The sequence below is a fragment of the Carassius auratus genome, chromosome 3 (assembly GCF_003368295.1).
Source record: "Carassius auratus strain Wakin chromosome 3, ASM336829v1, whole genome shotgun sequence".
Taxonomy (NCBI): Eukaryota; Metazoa; Chordata; class Actinopteri; order Cypriniformes; family Cyprinidae; genus Carassius; species Carassius auratus.
Window position 1 is genome coordinate 26370966 of NC_039245.1, and position 20346 is coordinate 26391311.

A 20346-nucleotide genomic window follows, 5' to 3' on the forward strand; every position below is an offset into this window, starting at 1 on the left:
ATGAGCGCGGGTAAACCGAAGGCTTGAATCAAGAGTGCAAAAGAACTGGTGAACCGTTTTCTTCAAACGTTTTATTGAACCGAACTGTCCGAAAGAACTACTGGTGATCCGAACATCGATGCAACCGGTTCTTCACTCGTGAACGAGTCAGTCTATTGGTCGTTATCTGGCTCGGCTCGGTGTTCATCTTCACAGCAGTTCAGTCAGTGTACTGTTTGAGTGCATGCATTACTCCGGGATATTGGTTTGTTTGTAGTCAGAGGGAGTGTCAGCCACATTAATTGGCATGGATTAATGCGTATTAGAGATGCAAACCGTTTAAAACGATTCAGTTCGATTTGGTGAACTGAATGATTCGTTCGCGAACCGGATATCCAGACTGCTTTGATTTGAACTCTTTCTCACAACAGACACGGAAGAGAAGACAATGCTGAATAAAGTCGTTGTTTTTGCTTTTTTTGGACCAAAATATATTTTCGATGCTTCAAAAAATTCTAACTGACCCTCTGATGTCACATGGACTACTTTGATGATGTTTTTCTTACCTTTCTGGACATGGACAGTATACCGTACACACAGCTTCAATGGAGGGACTGAGAGCTGAACTGAGAGCTGAGAGCTGGTTCGTTTCAACTGGTACGGACCAAAGCAATCGGTGTGGTGTGAAAAGGAACCAAAAAAGCTGAAAAATGCTACTATGTATGATTATTTGCCTTTGGTTCGGACCAAATGAATCGAACTAGAGATGTGAAAGCACCATTAAAGATCTCGTTTCTGTAGCAAACAAGAGGAAAAGTTTCAGGAATGTAGCCCGCCCTCTTTTGGCCAATCAGAAGTGAGCTGAAATCATTTTGAGCCTTTGAATTAGCTGACATTACATAAACGGTGTGGCTTGTAAAGTTACAAATTAATCAATTTACTAATTATAACCACTGTCGGGGAAAGTTACTTTTAAAAGAAATGCATTACAATAACACATTACTAGATTAAAAATGTAACTAATTGAATTACTTATCGTGGAAAGTAACGCATAGCGTAGCTTTTGCGTTACCTGGGACTGCTTATTTCAATTTTTTTGTTAACTGTAAAGGCCCTTTCACACTAAAAGTGTGATTAACACAGCTTTATAAAAAGGGGTTTAAAAGTATTTGGCATTTAAAAAACAAAATAAACTAATTTTAACTCTACAGAAGCATTGCAGCCACTTCCTGATTTAAATAGCAACACATTGCTGCTGACATGAGTGGTGTGCTTACTAAGAGATTTATATACTGATACATTAACTTGAGTTTGGCAGTTCTCTAGTGCAGTGTGCAACGCTTCCTAGTGTTTGGTACATGTCAAGCACCCCCACCCCCTTACTCTGCTTGAACATTTTTAACCACTATACCTAAATACAAATATTCACTGCAGAAAATTTCAGCTAGAAAAAGAACATTACTTCCTATCTTTAGAGAGACTGCTGGGTCTCTGTAATAAACAAGGGTGTGTGTGTATATAGTGAGGAAGCAGACACATCACGTGGTTACTAAATACTGCAGGTTTTTATTTCAATGATCTACACACGGATGGATAAGATTAGCCCATCCCTCAAATCCTACAGTCCAAGCAGGTTTTTCCTCAAAAAGGAAAACAGAAGTAAAACAAAGTAGGTAAAAAACACGAGCATTTTAAAAGGAGAAAAAGATCAGTACACAAATTTCAATCACTTCTGAAGACACAAGTGTAAAACAGCCGACATGTTTGAAACCATTGCATCACTGTAATGCAGCTTGACGTGTTGGTGTTTAGCTGGTATCCATCTGTTCGAAAAACAAGAGACAAAAAAAAAAAAAAAAAAAAGGAGATTACTACCAGCAGTTTATTTATTTATTTTTTTTAAACAAAAGCACATCTTTGAATTTGTGAACTCACTTTGGCGTTGTATGCGTCTAGCTGGGCGTCCAGTTCTTCAGCAGAGAGCTGCTGTTTGCTGCCGCCGCCTCGACCGCCTCGCCCCCGACCTCTGACCCCTCCTCCACCACCACCACGTCCCCCGCGACCTTTCTGCACAGCAAAGCCTCCGAGTCTGTTTCTGTTCATGCCACCACCACCACCGCGATTCAGACTGTGAGAACACAGAACAAACACTTCAGTTTTCACCAAACATTAGAAAACAAGCCAAGAAACTACACAACCCATTCATCCTCACCCCTGCATTGGAGGCCGCCGCTGTGCGTCAATCTGTGATGTAACAAGCTGAATGTTCATTGGGCGACCTGAAACAGAGAGAGCGTTTACATGACCGAAAACTGCTACCGGATCAATTCAACAGGCTTTCCAATGACGCACGCATACCATCGAGGGGAACACCGTTGTACTGCTTCATGGCTTTCAGGGCGTCTGCTTTCCTCTCGAAGTGAACATCTGCAGTGCCGAGGCTGCGTCCGGACCTGTCGTAATGCACTGCTGCTTTCTTCAAAGTGCCAAATTCTGCAAAGAGTTCCTGCAGCACAAACCACACCTCAGCTCCAGTATCCAACAAACACTTGGACTCTTCACTGCACACGTGACGGTAACCCCTACCTGAATGTCTGCGTCGGACACACCAAAGTCCAGATTGGACACGAGTAGCTTTCCTCCGGTTTCCACGCCACCCGCTCCACCGCCGCCGCCTCCTCCTCCGCTGCTGGCGTTCGTACTGAAGCCGTTGTCGAACAGGTCATGCTGCCACTTGTCTGGGAGCTGCTTGGGCTGCAACAGATGAGAGAAATGCACCTGCTGACTTCGGGTCCCCAGTCCAGTCGGCTGGGTGTTGGGGCAAGCAGGGGGCTCCGCTTCTACAAGGCCAGGGGCACCAGTGCGCTCACTGTGACTTCCAGCAGTCCCTGCCCACCCCATCACGACTAACAAGTAAACCAATGCAGGACACAGCTGGCAGCTGGTCTGAATTATGCTCCAACTACACTGGGTACACTTCAGAAGATCTCAGAGTTTAACCCTTCTGGGTGTTTGGCATTTAACTGGTTTACATTTTGATTTACATCATCAGAAACTTGATGACTTGTGGCACTTGCCATGGACAAATGAGTACATAAAAGACTACGTGGTTTTAGTCACATATGAGCTTCATTGTTAAATTATAAAAAAGTAAATTACTACCAGTAAAAGTAGTGAGCGGGAAACAAAAGATAATCTGAGGGGTAAGACCTACAAAACCAGCCCATATTAACTAAAAAGGAACTATGGAATACACTTTATATATTGCAAATCTCAGTACTAATTTTAAACTTACTTATAAACAAATTTTATATAAAAACAGCACAATTTAGGGAAACAGTGTGGTACCATTAAAAATATTCAGAACACAAATGAACATTGACAGAAAATAGCATGTTCCTTTTTTTTTTCTTCAAGAACAAAGAATTGAGGTTAAGAGAGCCAGAGGGTTAATTCAGAAGACTGATCATGCATTATAGTTGTAAATGTCAAAATAACCGGTTACAAAAGTGGTTTAACACGTTAACTCAGGGAAGCCTATTATAGTAAACACCATTCCCTCAGCTGCTCTTCTCTTCTGTAGCAGGCTAACTAGCTAGCAGCGACCCCGAGAGTCTCTCGCCGTTCACCCGGATGAGCCCCAGCAGGCCTCTGTCAGGGGGCACGGGTCTCCTCCGGTCCCCGGTGAGCAGCAGCACAGTCCAGATCAGATCCGGTGTTAACCCGGGGCGATGAGAGGCATCCGTGCTCGGCGTCTGACGTCGCTCCTATTAACAAAGCCCTCACTAAACTCAAACTAACGATCAGCGAGGGGGCTCTCCAGAACCGCTGGACACAGATGATCAAAGTCCGTTTATCCTGTATGGCTCCCAATACTATTCAATTATATCTCAGCTTTCAATGATATTAGAGACCGTGAAACCCCTCCCAAACAAAAGCCGAGCTCCAGCGAGGAACGAAGGCCTTCTCAAGTTGGGCTTTCACAAACAAAAAACGTGGACTCTTCAAAAATCACAAGATGTGCGCTGGATGTTGTTGAAGACAAAGAGAGGTTAGAGGGATCAGCCGTCTCCAAAATGGCGTCGACGACCTCAGGACAGGAGACACGCGCCGCTCCAGATGCACCGCGATGTTTGACGCTCACACGGATGGCAAGACAATGGGTTTAGGGAGAGAACACATTAAGCACAGAATATATCTAACTGCTTCTCCGAGCTACACTCCCAGAGAAGCTCCAGGGGCCCGCACGGCTGGCTAGCTAGCCGCCGCCGTGTTTGCTGGCAGCCTAGAAAGATAAAGCGGGCTTCACCCAGGCGTGCGGACGCGCCAGTGATTCTCTCCGCGGTCTCCTACCCTGCTGTACGGCGTGGGTCTGCTTCTCCCGCGGCTCAGGTTCTGCCGGTTCCTCATGGGGCCCGATCCTCCGCCGCGGCCTCCGAAGCCTCCGCCTGTGTTTCCGAGCCGCCCCCCGGCGCCAGCACCGCGGCCTCCGCCCGAGCCTCCGCGCCCACCGCGGCCTCCTCTCCCGCCGCGTCCGCCTCCACCGCGCTGCCGGTTCTGCTTGATGATGTCGTCTAAAGACATATCCATCTTGTCTGCCATCGTTTGGCCTTTGTTAAAGCTTAAAAACTGCCGTTAACTAAAAACAAACTCCGCTCGTATGACGCGTTACTACTCACTCGCTCACAAAACCGGAAACGACGATCAACCGCCAGCGCCAGATTTATAGCGGGAACGCTCGTGACGCACATCGGTGAGACGAACACTTCCGGTTTAAATTCCCCAAGAATACCAAGCTAATAACAGTTAGGTACTTAACGTTGTAGATTTTCTTAAAAATATGTGTCAATTTTTTCGTTAGCTTTCTATTATATTAATACAAATTAATCAACACTTGAAATTTGCTCAATTTAATAAAAATACACTCTTTATTGTAGTCTACCTACTTTCATCTGTGCTCAAGGCTTGTATATGTATCATTTGTATTTGTGAACTATACCTTCAACAAAGTTTATTGGCAAAAAAACAAACAAAAGAGAAGTGATATCCGTGTTCTTTGAATATTGTTTTAAAAACTTGAAAACATCCTTCACATTTAAACCAAGGGCAAATGCATGAGGCATGGATGCCGTACATTTGACCGTATTCAGGTTTTCTATTTTTAATTTGCCCTCATCATGAACATGTCTGAACATCCAAAAACAAACTAATTTAATTTTATATATAAAAATATCATCAACTTATAAACAAATACCGAAAACAAATACGTTCCCACCATAAATATGCAGCATTTCTGTAAAAATAAACATACAATAGAAGCTTGTGATCTTTCTTTCGAGAAGGATTTGAGTTTATTTAAATCATATAGTCTCAAAAAAAGCCTTACCTGAACTCTTCTCTTAAATGTAATGTTCAGGTTTTTAAACAAGCACTGAAGACCATGGGTAACCAAAACCTAGATCCGATCTTGAATCGGTCCGAATGCAGATGCATTTGTTAAACATTCAGTTCATTTTAGACTTTTTCCCAAAATGTTCATCAGTCTTTTTCGACATGATTTGTTGCCATTCTAAAGAGTGTTTGCTTAGACATCATTTTGGATATAGCTGTGATTTCAAAGCGTGTCGTGAGGATTTCCGACCCGTTTCCAGTAAAGAAGGATTTTAACTTTAAATGCATTTATCTGCTAAACATTCCTGTTGTTATATTTTAAGAAAACATGCACAAAACCCATACAAACAGCCTCACAGACAACAGACAAAACTCCATAATAAATGCAATGCAGAGAGTCCTAGATAACATAAAAGTCATCTTTATTTTCATTTTATTTTAAAGGCTGGGAATGAAAGATTTGGAAAAGTGGACTCAGGGTTCTTGAAGGGATCAATTCATGGTTAAAAATGGAGGTACATTTACTAAAAATATCTGCCGAGCCCAACTTACCTGTCCTACCAGACAAAACTCGCTAAATTCTTCTACGGATCAATCAAGCTATGAAACTAACTGAACATTCAGTCGCTCGCCGGCGCGTTTCCAAAAAGCAATCAATTCCAGGCCTGCGGCCCATTTTGAGAAAGTCTCTGTAGAGTCTGTCCAACAGTTTGAGCATCATTGTTCTTTCCCATCTCCACATCAAAAAACAAAAAAAATAACCTGTAACAGGTCTTTGTTATTTACCCATCTGCAAAAAAAACTATACAAAAACAAAGATCAGAGAGCCCGGATGGACATGAAAACAGGGAATGGCCGCTCAAACGGCTCTTGAAAATGTTACTCATAAATAGCTGTCAGCCTGTAAGTCCAGACCACAGGTCCATGAGGCAGAGATAGAGAAGCTTTCTGGACTAATGTGGCCAAACATCCCAGCCTGAGGCTCTTTGTTGGCCAACAGAAGACTGAGAAAGTAAAAGGTCCCAAATGTAAAAGGGAGGACAAAAAAACTACAACAAAACCCTGCTGGATCAGAGAGAGAGGGACCGGTCTAAGACTTCTTGGAGTCTTGTGTGTTCCGCTTCTTAAGGTCACTCAGGTCCACTGGAATAAAAGCTAAAAGAAATAAAAGATAAAAACAAAAGCTTTTAAAAAACACGCCATGAACTCTATCCATATGAAGACCTTCTGGCAAGCTAAACTCACAATGTAGGTTGGGATTTGGGTTCTTCTCCACATACTCCTGCGGTCCACGATCATTTCGTTCACTGTTTTGTGGGGATTTAATGTCTCTCAGAACACAAAGCCAAGCTGGAAAGAGAAAACACAGAAGCTTCACAACAACACTAATGTCTTCGTTACAAGGCTCCTACACTTTTTACCTAACAAATGTACATGATTATGGGATAGGGATTTTTTAAAATTCTTTTGTAAATATCACACCCATAAAGAATCATTTCTAGCCAACGGAATATTTAAAAGCAGAGCATAACTATAAGTTTCAGTGATGTTCTTGGGCCTGGATGTATTGTGTCTTACTGTCGTGGATGAAGCGCACATTCTCTTCATGTGCTGGTGTGAAGAGCTCTCCTGCATTCGGTGGAGATCGAGGGCTGGACGTCCTCTTGTATGTGTGCATTCTAGGGGTAGAGGAGCTGGGGGGGAAAACAATAAGAGAAACTGTACTTAAGCGCCACAAATAATGTGTGTACAAAGTCCTATTTTTGCTACAGTTAATCAATCTATAATCATAACTTACTGTAGAAAAACGACTTGATTGTAACTCAAGTCGATTGTTTTTAACTGTGCTTCTATGTTACAATTCAAAAGGCATTCACTGAATAATTGTCTCTGCTGTAGTTACTGATGAGACTTCACAAACACACTTGGCTTCACCTGGTCATTCTGCTACAGTCTCTCGCCTCACGATCTCAGGATGAGGCTCGACAGATGATCAACTGCTCTTCAGGGTGTTCTGGGGGAGAAGATGGAAGGAATTTATACAAACGAGACACCGACTGCCATGAAACTGCATTTGAACTAAAAATGTTCAATAGGTGATATGTTCGAATCAATCAGTGCAGCGAGAGCATCAGTGATTTAAACATTCATGTATTATATCTGTCAGTGCATAAGGCTGGCCAGGCATTAGACGTGCTGCACAGACACAAGCTACTATCTTTCTGTCACAAGCGAGAGAACAGGGTTTGATTTCAGGAAGGCAGTTCAGCAGCTCGGCGTTTTGTTATTGTTTATGAGCTGCTAGCAGCTAGTCTGTTAGCATTGTGTTCATAGCTGGAGACTGCTGCTGACTTCACGAGGAATCTGAGCATAAAAAAAGCGAACACATCACAAAACCTTCAGACTAACGCTCACAGGGCGAAAAATACGTATATGAACCGTTTCAAACCTGTCTGTCTGTATCTCTTTCTTCAGCTAGCTCTTTATTCAGGCCTGGCTCGGCCGAGACGTTGCTAATGCCAACTAATCATTTCCGGTTCAGCCGAACAGGCTGAGAGAGAAGCGCATGCGCAAACAGGACTGTTATTATTATTATTATTATTATTATTATTATTATTATTATTATTATTATTATTATTATTATTATTATTATTATTATAAAAATAAAAATGAAAACCAACAACATGGCAATATCGGTACACCTTTGCATTAGATTAAAATACAGAACAGATGCATGAAAGCAACACAAATACAACTGAAACTTTCAAGTAGGCTAACGTTTTTTCATTTATTTGCGTGTGTAAAACGAACAGTAATGCGTATTTAAATTTTTTTCATAAAGACTGTTTGCAAATATGAATTGCAAGTGACTTTTAATTTTTTAAATAGCCAATCAACTTGAAGCTCAGTATGAATTTAATCTTTTTTTTTCCAGAAAAAATTCTTATAATATCTAGTCAGTCATATTAAAAGGGATAGCGGTGTGGCTCACTTCAGTCAGCAATCCTGATGATGCAGACCTGAATATGCAAACCACTGACAGAGTGTGCTTCTGATTAGCTGTAAAATAATTCTGATTAGCTGTCAAAACCAAAACGCCTCTTCCCCTTGGACAGTCACGTTTGATTATCGTAAGGAAAATGGCCGTAGTAAAATTATATTGTGAAATACAATTTTATAAAAAAATACTGACGTTTATTACTGTGTCTTCTTTTATGGGTGCATAACGAAAGTTATTAAATATCGTTCCTCCTCTTGCATAGCTAGTGACAAACAACGTTTTTAAAATTTAATCTTTGATTTCTGAATCTACTTTCAACAATGTTGCTGAAATGAAGATTCCTCTTTCTGAAAATCACAACCTTTTAAGGTCAAAGCACATGGACAGGACAGATATCAACACACACCTCATATATTGCCACAAGATTAAAACAGAATAAATAAAACACTAAACGAAGTCATCCACACATAAGTTATTCTGCAGTGTTAAGAACTCTGATTTTCATAATGTTCAAAGGGTTTGATGCAAATCACAACTCAACATTTCTATAAAAGCAGCTTTATTAATTAAAACCTTGTAAAAAATAAGATACAGATAAGACTTTGACAAGAGACATTCAATATTCACATGCGAGACTGACAGCAGGTTCTGGTTCTGTGCTCTCCTGCTGCCCAGAAGATAAAAGAGACCACTCAAAATCTCGAGAGAGTGATCTGAATGTCATTGTTTTGTTTAAAGCTAGCTTTAACTAGCAAGATCTGCGGGTCAGCTCTCAGACACAGCCTGTCTCGAAGAGCCTGAGCAGATCTTTGCAGTCTGGGTCGATGAGGTCTGCGGGCTTCTCTCCGTTTTCATTCTCCGCTTCCACACTGGCACCCAGAGAGAGAAGGTACCTGAAGGAGGAATTATATTTGACATTTGAATACAACTGATTTAGCAAACATTAACAATCTGATCATGCACTGTCTGATAAAGAAGAAAGAAGTACACTTTAAAATACTTGAAAAATGAGTACAGAAATAATATGCTTAAGTGAACTAATGTTTGTGGACACTTCATTGATGTTAACTGCAATTAAATTATAGTGTTTTATAGTTAAATTTTATTCTTTAGATTATAGCTTATGTGTTTATCTGGCCCTCTTATGAGCAGGACTGTAATGTAATATTTATTTCTACTGTCTTCACATCAAATACATCAACATAAGTGTACTTATTTAAAGCATGGCAGAAGCATATGAAACCATTATGATTTAAAATGTATTTTGAAATCAAATGTTCGACATTATTAAAAAGTGCTTACAAAGTACTGTAAAACAGTCATGAAAGTGACTTTCTTTAAAATCACTTAAGTGATCTATTATTTCATAATTATATACCTGCAAATCCTTTTTTTATATTCTTTTAAGATTTGAAGTACAAAACAAGTTAAAGATTTTTTTCACAAGGGGGATAAAATGAACGCTAAGCTATTAGAATTATCTTCTCTGTTCCTCGACCCAATGCTACAATAAAAATGTCCAATTAAATTAAAAATGCTAAATATGTTATTTAGAGTTCTGCCGTGGTTTTCATACATGAAGTCCATAAATTTTTGTTTGTTTGTTTATTTTATTTATGAAGCACAATTTAATACAACAACAGTTGCCCAAAGTGCTGTACAGCAGACTTCAATCTAAAACCAATAATACATAAAACAAACAATACAAAAATAACATACATACACAATTAGTCCAAGTTCAAAATAAGACATGGCTCCGGACCTAATCAAGCACGGGATAATAATACGTTTGTGTAAGTTTGCTCTCACCGTGCAATCTCAGGATAACCGTCGCTGCATGCCATATGAAGTGGTGTCCAGCCTTTCTCATCCCTCTGATGAACGTCAGCTCCGTACTTTATCAGGAGCTTCACACACTCCAGGTTTCCTGAGAGCACGGCTTCATGAAGTGCTGCCAATCCTGAGAAAAAAACAGCTTTTGTTAGGATGGGTTGCTCAATTTCTCTTTCCTGATAGCAGTGAGATTAAAAGGGTCATATGATGCGATTTTGAGATTTTCTTTCTCTTTGGAGTGTTACAAGCTGTTTGTGCATATATAAGATCCCTAAAGCTGACAGTCTGGTGCTTCTGACTCACAGCCTGTAAGTACGTTTTCATATTTAAAGAGTTTGCCACTAATGATTCAAACAGTATCATATCACAGTATGCCATGTGTCACATGCTTGAGGAATTCGGCCAATCACAATGCACTGGATAGCTGGCCAATCAGAGCACACCTCGCTTTTCAGAATGATGAGTTTTGTAAAAATCAATGCGTTTCAGAAGGCAGGGCATAGCGGAGAAACAATAATGTACAGTATGTGGAAAAAAATGTGTTTTTTGAAACTTAAACCGCACAAACACATTTCATTACACAAAATAATGTTTTTTTTTTAGCAACATCATATGACCCCTTTAAACCTTTCAGGAAAATACTTCAGACTCAAACAGATGCAATAAGCTTTAACTCTTTCGCCCTAGACAGACAAATCAAAAATCATCTTTTAATTTTCAAAGTTTAGTGTGTAATTTCTGTGCCACACCAAACACAACTGCAAAATAATCCCTACTCGAAGGTCTAAATATTGTGCCTTTAATGGTACTGCATTAGTGTCAAACTATTATTCACATTCACAATCATACAATACTATGCTGTTTTGTACGTGCAACTTAGTTACACTCTAAATGTTTGAACTTGAACAAATTTATCCTCAATACAGATGCTGCATCCATTGTGTTTCACTTGTTTTTCCACTGACATCCCCCGAGAGAATTTCTTGAGTTTTTCATTGACTGTTTGGTGCACTCAACTCATGAATATTATTTTCCCAACATAACTGCCGAAGCTTAACCTTGACCCCCACTGGCCCTGCCCCTACTTCCTACCATTGGTTGAATCAGAGATTGTCATGTCAGACCACTATATCTGATCAATGTTTTACAGTCTACAGGAAATCGACATACCAATGGACCACTTCAGTTTAACACACTTCACCTCCGTGATTCGTGATTGACGATACAAGTGAATGAATTTGTTTGCACTGCATGAATGCAAGATGCTCACTCACCAGAATGAAAGATGGTGTCCAGACGCACTTTCCTCGCCCTCATAAACCGACCGATCTGCTCCAGCTCGCTGTGCCGGACTAAATCCTGGAATATGACATCATTTGTGAAGTGCACAACCCGGGCAGGTTTGAGGGCTACAGTAGGAGTGTGCTGTACGCTTGTCCGGGGCGTGCTGCACTGCCGGGATGGCTTGCTATAGATGGGTGTGTAAGTGGAGGTGGGCTTGTATGCAGGTGTGTAAGCCGGAGGAGTGTAGTATGATGGTGTGTGGAGTGTAGTAGGGCTGTACTTCGCAGGACTGTAGTAGCCAGGTGAGTACGAGCTGCTGGAGTAGTGTGACGGTGTGTAATGTGTGTTGGAGCGTGTGTACTGTGACACCGGGTACTGGTAGCTGTACTTCATTCCCGCAGACGCCACGGCTTTGCCTCCCCCCCTTGGCTCTAGACTCGAGAGGAGGACGAAATAAACTCCGAAACTCAAGTATAAGTCCACACAAGAGTAAAATCCTTTTTTGGGGGGTTGGATCTTGAACCTTCACTTTGGGTTCACACTGTCTTCAGTTTTTATAATCCGCTTCAATTCTGAAATAATGTCACTTTCCAGAGAATCGTTTTTTTTTTGCTTTCTTGCGAAGTTTTGTTAGTTTACTTGTCCTATCACCACTTGTTTCTCCAACTTTATTGCACGGTGTGCACAGTCTGCTCTTCTGACAGTGAAAGTTAAAGCAGGGTCCTATATACCCTTTGTGAGGTTATTTTAGGGATGTCGTCCCTTGTATCGAGTGACTGTGGAGTAACTCCTCCCAACATACTTTCACGTGAACATCAAGTTTCATCTCCACCCCCTAATAAACATCTGTGACTGCACCAGTGAATGTACCCTGAGGGTCTCATTTGAAAAACTTGGACAGTGTGTGTTTACCACATAAATGAGCTCATCCTCGATGGCGTGATTGAGCACATGGGCAACAGCTGAAGGGAATGAGCCTTTTTTTACGAGAGGAGCTTGATTCTAATACTTCCAAGAGACCTGTAATCAGGTTGATCATAGGTTTAGGATATCCACACAGCTCAGAAAACACTGTGCACTGATTCTAGAGCACTGCGACTGAACAAGATACAGAGCTGAAAACATACATTGTTTTGGACTGATGTACTGAACATGCATTGAGTGAACAAGACAGTATCCAAATGAGTGTCTAGTTCACGGCATTATTTGAAATATTGTATGGGTCAAAATTATAGATTAATAAAATTTTTATGCCAAAAATCATTAGGATATTAAGTAAAGATCACTTTACATTAAGAGATTTTGTAAATTTCCTACCATAAATATATAAAAACTTTTTATCGCTATGAACTTCGCTAAGAATAACAACTTCAAAGGCGATATTCTCAATGTTTAGATTCTTCGCACCCTCTGATTCCAGATTTTCAAATAGTTGAATCTCACCCAAATATTGTTCTATCGTAACAAACCATACATCAATGGAAAGCTTATTTATTCAACCTTAAGTCATGATTGGGACATACAAAGCTGCTTTAGCCATCCTACATGAGGAATTCATTATGTGATAATGCAGCTGAATTGATTTTAAAACTGAATTGATTTTTATTATTATTTAATATATATATATATATATATATATATATATATATATATATATATATATATATATATATATATATATATATATATATATTTATTTGTTCATTTACAATGTAAAAAGTATGGTAAGTATAAGTATTTTTTTATATATATTTTTTTATATCAGTATATACTTCCATTGAGCAGCTCAGACATTCCTAAATTCCCCATATCCAGTCATATACCACCATTACACAGAGATGATATATTTTCCCTTTTTAATTAAATCCTGGCAAATTTGAGTACCTCTTCACGAACTTCAAGGTCTTGAAAAGGTTAGTCTGATGTACGTGCCTGCTCTCACATAACTTGTCTGTTTTCTGAGTATTCATTTGTGTCTTTTCACCATCCTCTGATCCTCAGGTCTGACCTGCACGAGTCTCGCGTAGCCAGACCTTCAGACTGATTGCTGAAGGTCTGGAATTCATGGCAGCTTTCATTGGCCAAGGCAGTTGAATGAGGCCATTTGTACAACATGTCAAACAACCAATCATTGTTTGTTAAATTTTGCGTCATGTTTTGGGGCGTGGAAATGTCACCACTATAACAGACCAGTATGTAAAACTCTCGGACGTATTTGAAAGATTCTATGCCGTGAACTTTAAATATTTCACATACTTTAAAAAATCCAGCATTTAGTTGATCCTGATAAGCACTGGTCGTCACCATTATAAACATGGCGGCTTTCTTCTTTCGTGAGGGGGTTTGGCGCCATGGTATCTTTGTTTTCAGGCAGAACGTTAAAGAACGTGACATACGCGTCTCACGGAAATCCTGTACATTTCAACCAATCCTATGATGACTTCGACATTCCTGAAGTGTTTTTCGCTTTTGTGTCCCATAAGCATCAGACCTCAAGCCAACTCTCTGTGGACGTGAAGTCTGAGGTTGAAACTAGACACACACCACTGCAGCTGTCCTCCAGGTCCATCCATGGTTTCAGGCTACAGTATTTCACAAGAGGTGTCATCCAGCCAAGAGAAAAAGCAAGGACATAATCCCTCTCAGCTCATATTATCAACACTATTGTGACCTGAAAAGGACACAACCAGCATGCAGTAATATTGCATAGCAAGACATCTTGATGTCAACAAATTTGAGGATGAATTTGAAAATAGGATACGCTATACCTCACCATACACACACACACACACACACACATATATATATATATATATATATATTGGGGATCCACCTCTCCTGTAGTTAGTTTTGATGGCCTTCCATTTCTCAAAATTATTTTTTTCTCCTGCACTAATTTTATTCCTGTCGATATTCTCAAGGTTTTTAAAAAGGAGTTTGCTTATATAACATTCATCCTATTTATTTGACATTTTATTCCTGAAAACACGATGATTTAATGATTTAATATTTAATTAGTCTACAAAAAAATTATTGTGCATTGCAATCCTTTAATTTTTATATTTGGCATGTTTGTGTGCTGCTGTGCATCCCTGTGTTTAATAAGTAGCTTGTACACGTGTTGTGGACCCGCCTACGCCTATACTAACACGCTCATTAAATAACAAAGAAAAAACACTGCGCCAGACTTTAGACCAGGTTTGAGTTGGTCTATGGCGCAGTCTATTTCAGGTCCTTAAAATAACATTGCACCACCAAACGGTGCAGAACTGAAACTAGCAAATACACTTGCGCTGTGCCTTGTGTCGCATTGCGCCGGGTGTATGATAGGGCCCATAGTTAATAATAGTTCTATCATGAGAATTCTCTGAAAGATTTTAGCATGGTGATGGATATGCCAATGTTTACTGCTGCTGCACAAATAGCATAATAGCCTATAGCAGATCTATACAGGTGGAGATGGGGAAGGTGGAGGGTTTGCAATGCTCAGCGGTGCAATGCTCAAACAAATGCAATTCGGCCATTTAAATGTAAAGCAGCAAGATCATTGGCTGTGCATGCAACATGAATCAATCAGCTTGTGAGAAGTAATTTAATGATAAGAATATCATCAGTTACCGTAAGCACATATCAGCCTGCACCATCTAGAATTTCATAACAGAGCTTGGATTTTAATAGACAGAATTTGTCCCCAAGTTAAAGTGTGACCTGTAAAGTCTTTCTTTAAATGACTAAAGTATCAAAAAGTGCAATATGTTAGAAAATTATTGTTTGAAGTAGTCTCCAAGTAGCTCTGAGCTGAAGTCTAGACACAGAGATATTATTAAGGTGGAGATAATTGAATTTCCCAGTCAGGGGTGGCTGTTTTTACCCTGACTATCATATTGCAGACTCTCTTTTATGGCAGTGCCACACAGCTTGCGCCCACAGTTGAGGAGAATATTAACACGATTGGCTGGAAGGGATTGTTTCTTGTAACATTGCATCACCCTTGGATACATGACGCGACCTCATAGGTGATCGGGTCAATACTGCAAATACAGCTTGTTAAACATAGTACAAGCAGCCCTACCCACACTCCCACATGCACACCACTCTAAAGTTTACATGATGCACACTTCACAAACAAAGAACAGAGAACTGATACACTACACTAACTGCTGTGCGTTCAGTTCTAGTTTGTCTGATCTTTGATATTAGACTGATTTCTGAAGGATTGTGTGACACTGAAGACTGGATGCTGAAAGTTCAGCTTTGCATCACAGGAATAAACTGCATTTCAAAATATCCTAAATTAGAAAAATGAATATCAATATAATATCATTATTCATTTTTTTTTTTCAAATAACGTCCATCAAAACTAATTTAACTAAATTAATGACATCTATGTAACCCATGTCTTACTTGATTTTGCCAAGTAAGACATGTTCCTGGATCAACATCTTTCCAAAAATACAGACTTCAATCCCTACCCCTAAACCTAACCTTACCCATAATTAAAATCAGAGGGAAATGATAGCTGGTTAACAAGGGTGTAGAATCACCTAATCCTGATTGTAAGCCTAAAACTGACATTTCCTGAAAAGTTATCTTTCAATTCTGATTGATTGATTGATTGATTGGAATGATGTTCCTGGATCAACGAGGATGTTGATCCAGGAACATGCTGTACTTGGTGAAATAACGTTCACCATGTAACACTTCACATAACCTGGCAGATTCACTTATCTGTGTTCAGGTGTTTGATAGTGCAAATTTTGATACGGTGGTGCTTTATATGCAAAAAAATAATAATTTAAATGCAATATTAATGTGGCTTAAACTGAGCTTTACACTCAGCAAAACAAGACTTTTCCACACCTGGCTCTGGTTGCACGGAAAAGACACCTGGACCCCATTCCATAGACTGTAGAGTTGCCCAGAGTTAGTCACCAGCACATGTTTTCCATTGAGCTTCCTGTTGCAGGTCAAAAAACAGAACTTCATTTTTTAAGCATTAATAGGTTAGTTAAGTTGCACAGACACTGCTAATTTGCTTTAGATGCTTTCTCCAATACTCAGTGGATGTCACCAATCTGCAAATAAGTTAAATATTTAGTTATACATTAAGATTAGACATTTTATATTGAATACTGAATATAAATTGTAAAAGTATTATAACATTCACATTTAAAATCATATATACAGAAAATTAATAATAATTAACTGTATCTATTATAATTCTTAGAGCATACGAATGTTTGTATCAATATTTGTATCTGTACAATGTGAACATTTCAATGCAAATTTTGAGAAATCTGGGAAAACATATTTATTTATTGATTTATACCAAATCTTGTTAATTTTCAACTCATAAAAATACTTTATTGCCTGTCATTTGCCTTTGAATGAATATGTGAAATAAATGTGCAAATGGTATAAAATGCCATTATTTTATCAACTACATCTGTTTTTCTGAGTCTATAGAATTAGCATAATTTAGCTGATATGGCTTAAAGCTTGATGGTGGGCTTTACCAAAAATAGGCCACCATCCTCGCGTCTGTGTGTCAAAGCAGAAGTCCCTTCTTCTCCGACTATTTACACCCCTGGTGCAAAGACCAGCACCAGAATGGGATGTTGGTGTGCTGGTGATCTCACCATATTTCTTATTTAGATTAACCAAAAATTCATCCTTGATCAACCAGCTTAAACAGAAAGGTCAAGTAGGTTGACACCATGCTTATAATGGCCCATCAGCATAAACTGACCTGCACAAGTGAGAACTTCTGGCCAATAGGTTTTGAACAGAAAGTCCATTCTGAGCAGCATTTCTCTCACAACCACCAAACTGGCTGCTTAACTATCATACTACAATGCATCACTAGATAAATTAACTAGCAAGACACGAAAGTTCCCCAAAACTGTAGTAACATGGTCGCACATCTGTTACTCGAACTACTTTTTACAACAATATACGACTGTCGTCACTGTCGCAATGATTTATTTTTGGAATCACACTGGTTCCCTCAACAAAAACACTATAGGATTTTTCCATCGGCATCTGGATTACTGCAGAAAACAAGCTCTGTGACCAACAAAAGTTTATGATTCCTACAAATTTGTTTCATGATTATCTTTAGAAATGAACACGACGTTTAATAACTTTGAAGCCTAAATACATCAGAAGTAAAACAACTTAGCTGTTTCAGCAGTTCACAGTACAGAAGGAACTCCAAGAAAACATTTTGATCCAAAAATACATTGTAAATAGTGTACCACAGTCCATACTAAGAAAAGAAACAGGCCAATAAAACCCCAGGCCTTACAACGGATCTACAATACAGCCACAATTAGCAACATCTTACCAAACTCACACCCCCACGCCGATATGATATATTTAAATCCACGTCACACTAACAAGAACTACAGGTTGAGACCTGTTTTTCCAACCACACAACTTTGCGGAGACGTTTGCGATTGTCGTTGGAACTGTTTTTGGAAAACACCATATTGTTGAACTCTGTTGATTAAAGACTGAACTCGTTAACAATACTTTTGACACACACACACCAGGTCGACTAACTTGGTCATGATGGAAACTCAAGCTGGTCTTGTAGCAGCCAGGTTAACACTCTTAGTTCATGCTAATATTATGAATGAAAGAACATCCCTGATTCTTTCTCTCAGATCCAAACAAAACAAACCACAGATATAGGATGTCCACTTCAAAGAGCTTCACACAATGATCCCCTCAAAGCTTTTTATGATGTGTTTAATGATTTAATGACTCTTTGTTTTCTCGCTAGTCTACTGTATTGTGTGACTGCGGTTTGTTTTGTCAAATGTGAGTGGGGACACGCTGACATTGAGCAGGTATGAAGAATGCTAGCTTGGGAATAGCCTGAAGTTCTGAGTAGAGCTACGCAGCTGTTTCAAAGTGTTGCAGGCGCATGTGTGTAGCTGATTTCATATGGTGGGCTGAAAGAGCTTTGATGGTATGCTTGTTTGTGTGGGGATTGAGTTCCCGATTCTAAAAAAATAAAAAAATGTGGGTGCTTTGTACGGTCGCTATGTTGCTTACACAATGGGGGCATGAGTTTTGCCCATTACGCCATCAGTAGCCAATGAGTGTGTGTTTAGCAAAGAAACAGGAAGTGGAAAGGACAGTGCAAGGTAAACCAAATTAGCCAAAGGAGAAAAATCATCAGAGTAACACTCAGCAAAACAGGTGCCATGTTACAACATACACATGTTAGTGCTTTACACTTCACAATGGGATAAAGTGGATCAGTGATCGGTCAAAAACAGGAACACGCATCCAACCAATATTTAGAAAAGTTGTTCATTGATAAAGGTTTCTGAAAGAGTTATCTTGATCAATGATCAATGGTTTTTAATGCTGATACTAATAAGAAAAGCATATTAGATGATTTCTGAAGGATCATGTTACACTGAAGACTTGATGGTGAAAATTCAGCTTTGCGTTGCAGAAATAAATACATTTTATTCAAACAGAAAAGTTATTTTACACCTTAATCATATTTCACAATATTTCTGCTTTTACTGTACTATATTTGTAATCACAGGCACCTTTCAAAAACTTTAAATAATCTTCCAGATCTCACACAGTAGTAAATGCTAAAATAGTACCACAATCCTTTAAAAAATAATTACACAGTAAATCTTTAAGTCTGACAGTTGTCACAATTAAATTTAATTTAATTCATACACTCAAGTAGTCATGCAGAGATATTAGAGAAGGAATGGGCATGAGGCTAATATTAAACATTTAAGCAAAATTAATATATTGAGGACACTGGTTGTAATTCTCAGTAATTTTGAACATGAGGTTTCATATCATATTTTTCAATGTTATAAAGGCAATAGTGTTCTTTGGTAAACCGGATTAACAAGCCTGACAGGACCATAGACAGGATCGACAAGCCTTGCCATTAATGGACTGCTGCTCTTCATATGCACATCAATTTTCGTTCACAATACATGTGATGCATATGTTATTGGCTATTTTGATTGAGTTTAGGGCATAAACAAAGTATACACATATGTGGATGTAAACCGAGTTCTAGTTTCTACTAAAGCGATTCATTTCATCCATTTGGAAAATGAATGTGATCTTCTGGCTGGGTGAAGGTTAGTGAAGAGTGAACTACCCACATGATCTCATTGCATAACACAGATATCATCTTCAGTTGGATGATGGCCTAATCCAGGCACCTTCATGTTCTCTCATCGGGTCAATCCATCAGGAGCTTTTCGTTGAAAGTGGCAGGTTATCTATAGCACATCCCTGTGTGTAATAAACAAAGTCAATGCACACTGTGAACCAGCCCAGAGGCGCATTTTCTACCCTTTAAAATAACAAAAAAATATTGCACCATTGACTTTAGACCATGTTTGAGTTAGTCTATGGTGCAGTCTAATTTCAGCTCCTTAAAATAGCAATGCACCTGAACACACCTCTTGTTTTAGATGCCCATCTTTTTTTAGATGGGCATCATGGGCACACAAATGAGTGCAAATGCATTTGTTAATTAAACGGCATGGTGCTGGACGGGTAAATGCAAATGGCACCGGACTGAAACTAGCAAACACACTTGCGCTGCTCCTTGCGTGGCATTCCGCCGGGTGTATGATAGGCCCCTAAATATGTGCACACACATTCACTTCCATTCATATACATGCAAAGTGTTATCATACATATGCCCTTCATTTTCTGTTACTTCCATATTTATAGAAAGGATAATGGAGAGCATCTCCAATCTGTTCAGTTTGAGTTTTACCCTTGTAAAACAGAGTCGTCTGAAAAACAGGTTTGGCAAGCTTGTAAACAGTGACATTAGTTGTTACCTTACAATC

At 39.3% G+C, this 20346-nt stretch overlaps 3 protein-coding genes across 3 annotated transcripts; all 3 read right to left on the reverse strand.

Moving 5' to 3' along the window:
* Positions 1 to 1522: 1522 nt before the first annotated feature.
* LOC113052800 (THO complex subunit 4) lies at positions 1523 to 4689 on the reverse strand. The gene is made up of 6 exons (XM_026217260.1): positions 4333 to 4689; positions 2566 to 2733; positions 2338 to 2485; positions 2192 to 2258; positions 1915 to 2107; positions 1523 to 1802 (listed from the first exon to the last, which is right to left on the reverse strand). Exons 1-6 carry the CDS (start codon positions 4579 to 4581, stop codon positions 1788 to 1790), a joined length of 840 nt encoding a protein of 279 aa, XP_026073045.1. The 5' UTR covers positions 4582 to 4689; the 3' UTR covers positions 1523 to 1787.
* Positions 4690 to 5775: 1086 nt separating this feature from the next.
* Positions 5776 to 7931, reverse strand: LOC113052818 (mapk-regulated corepressor-interacting protein 1). The gene is made up of 5 exons (XM_026217275.1): positions 7820 to 7931; positions 7306 to 7384; positions 6949 to 7064; positions 6616 to 6720; positions 5776 to 6525 (listed from the first exon to the last, which is right to left on the reverse strand). The coding sequence occupies exons 2-5, from the start codon at positions 7311 to 7313 to the stop codon at positions 6461 to 6463; spliced, it is 294 nt and encodes a 97-aa protein (XP_026073060.1). The 5' UTR covers positions 7314 to 7384; positions 7820 to 7931; the 3' UTR covers positions 5776 to 6460.
* A 982-nt stretch (positions 7932 to 8913) lies between these two features.
* On the reverse strand, positions 8914 to 12204 carry LOC113052807 (protein phosphatase 1 regulatory subunit 27-like). The gene is made up of 3 exons (XM_026217267.1): positions 11479 to 12204; positions 10181 to 10331; positions 8914 to 9264 (listed from the first exon to the last, which is right to left on the reverse strand). Exons 1-3 carry the CDS (start codon positions 11879 to 11881, stop codon positions 9144 to 9146), a joined length of 675 nt encoding a protein of 224 aa, XP_026073052.1. The 5' UTR covers positions 11882 to 12204; the 3' UTR covers positions 8914 to 9143.
* Between the last annotated feature and the right edge of the window lie 8142 nt (positions 12205 to 20346).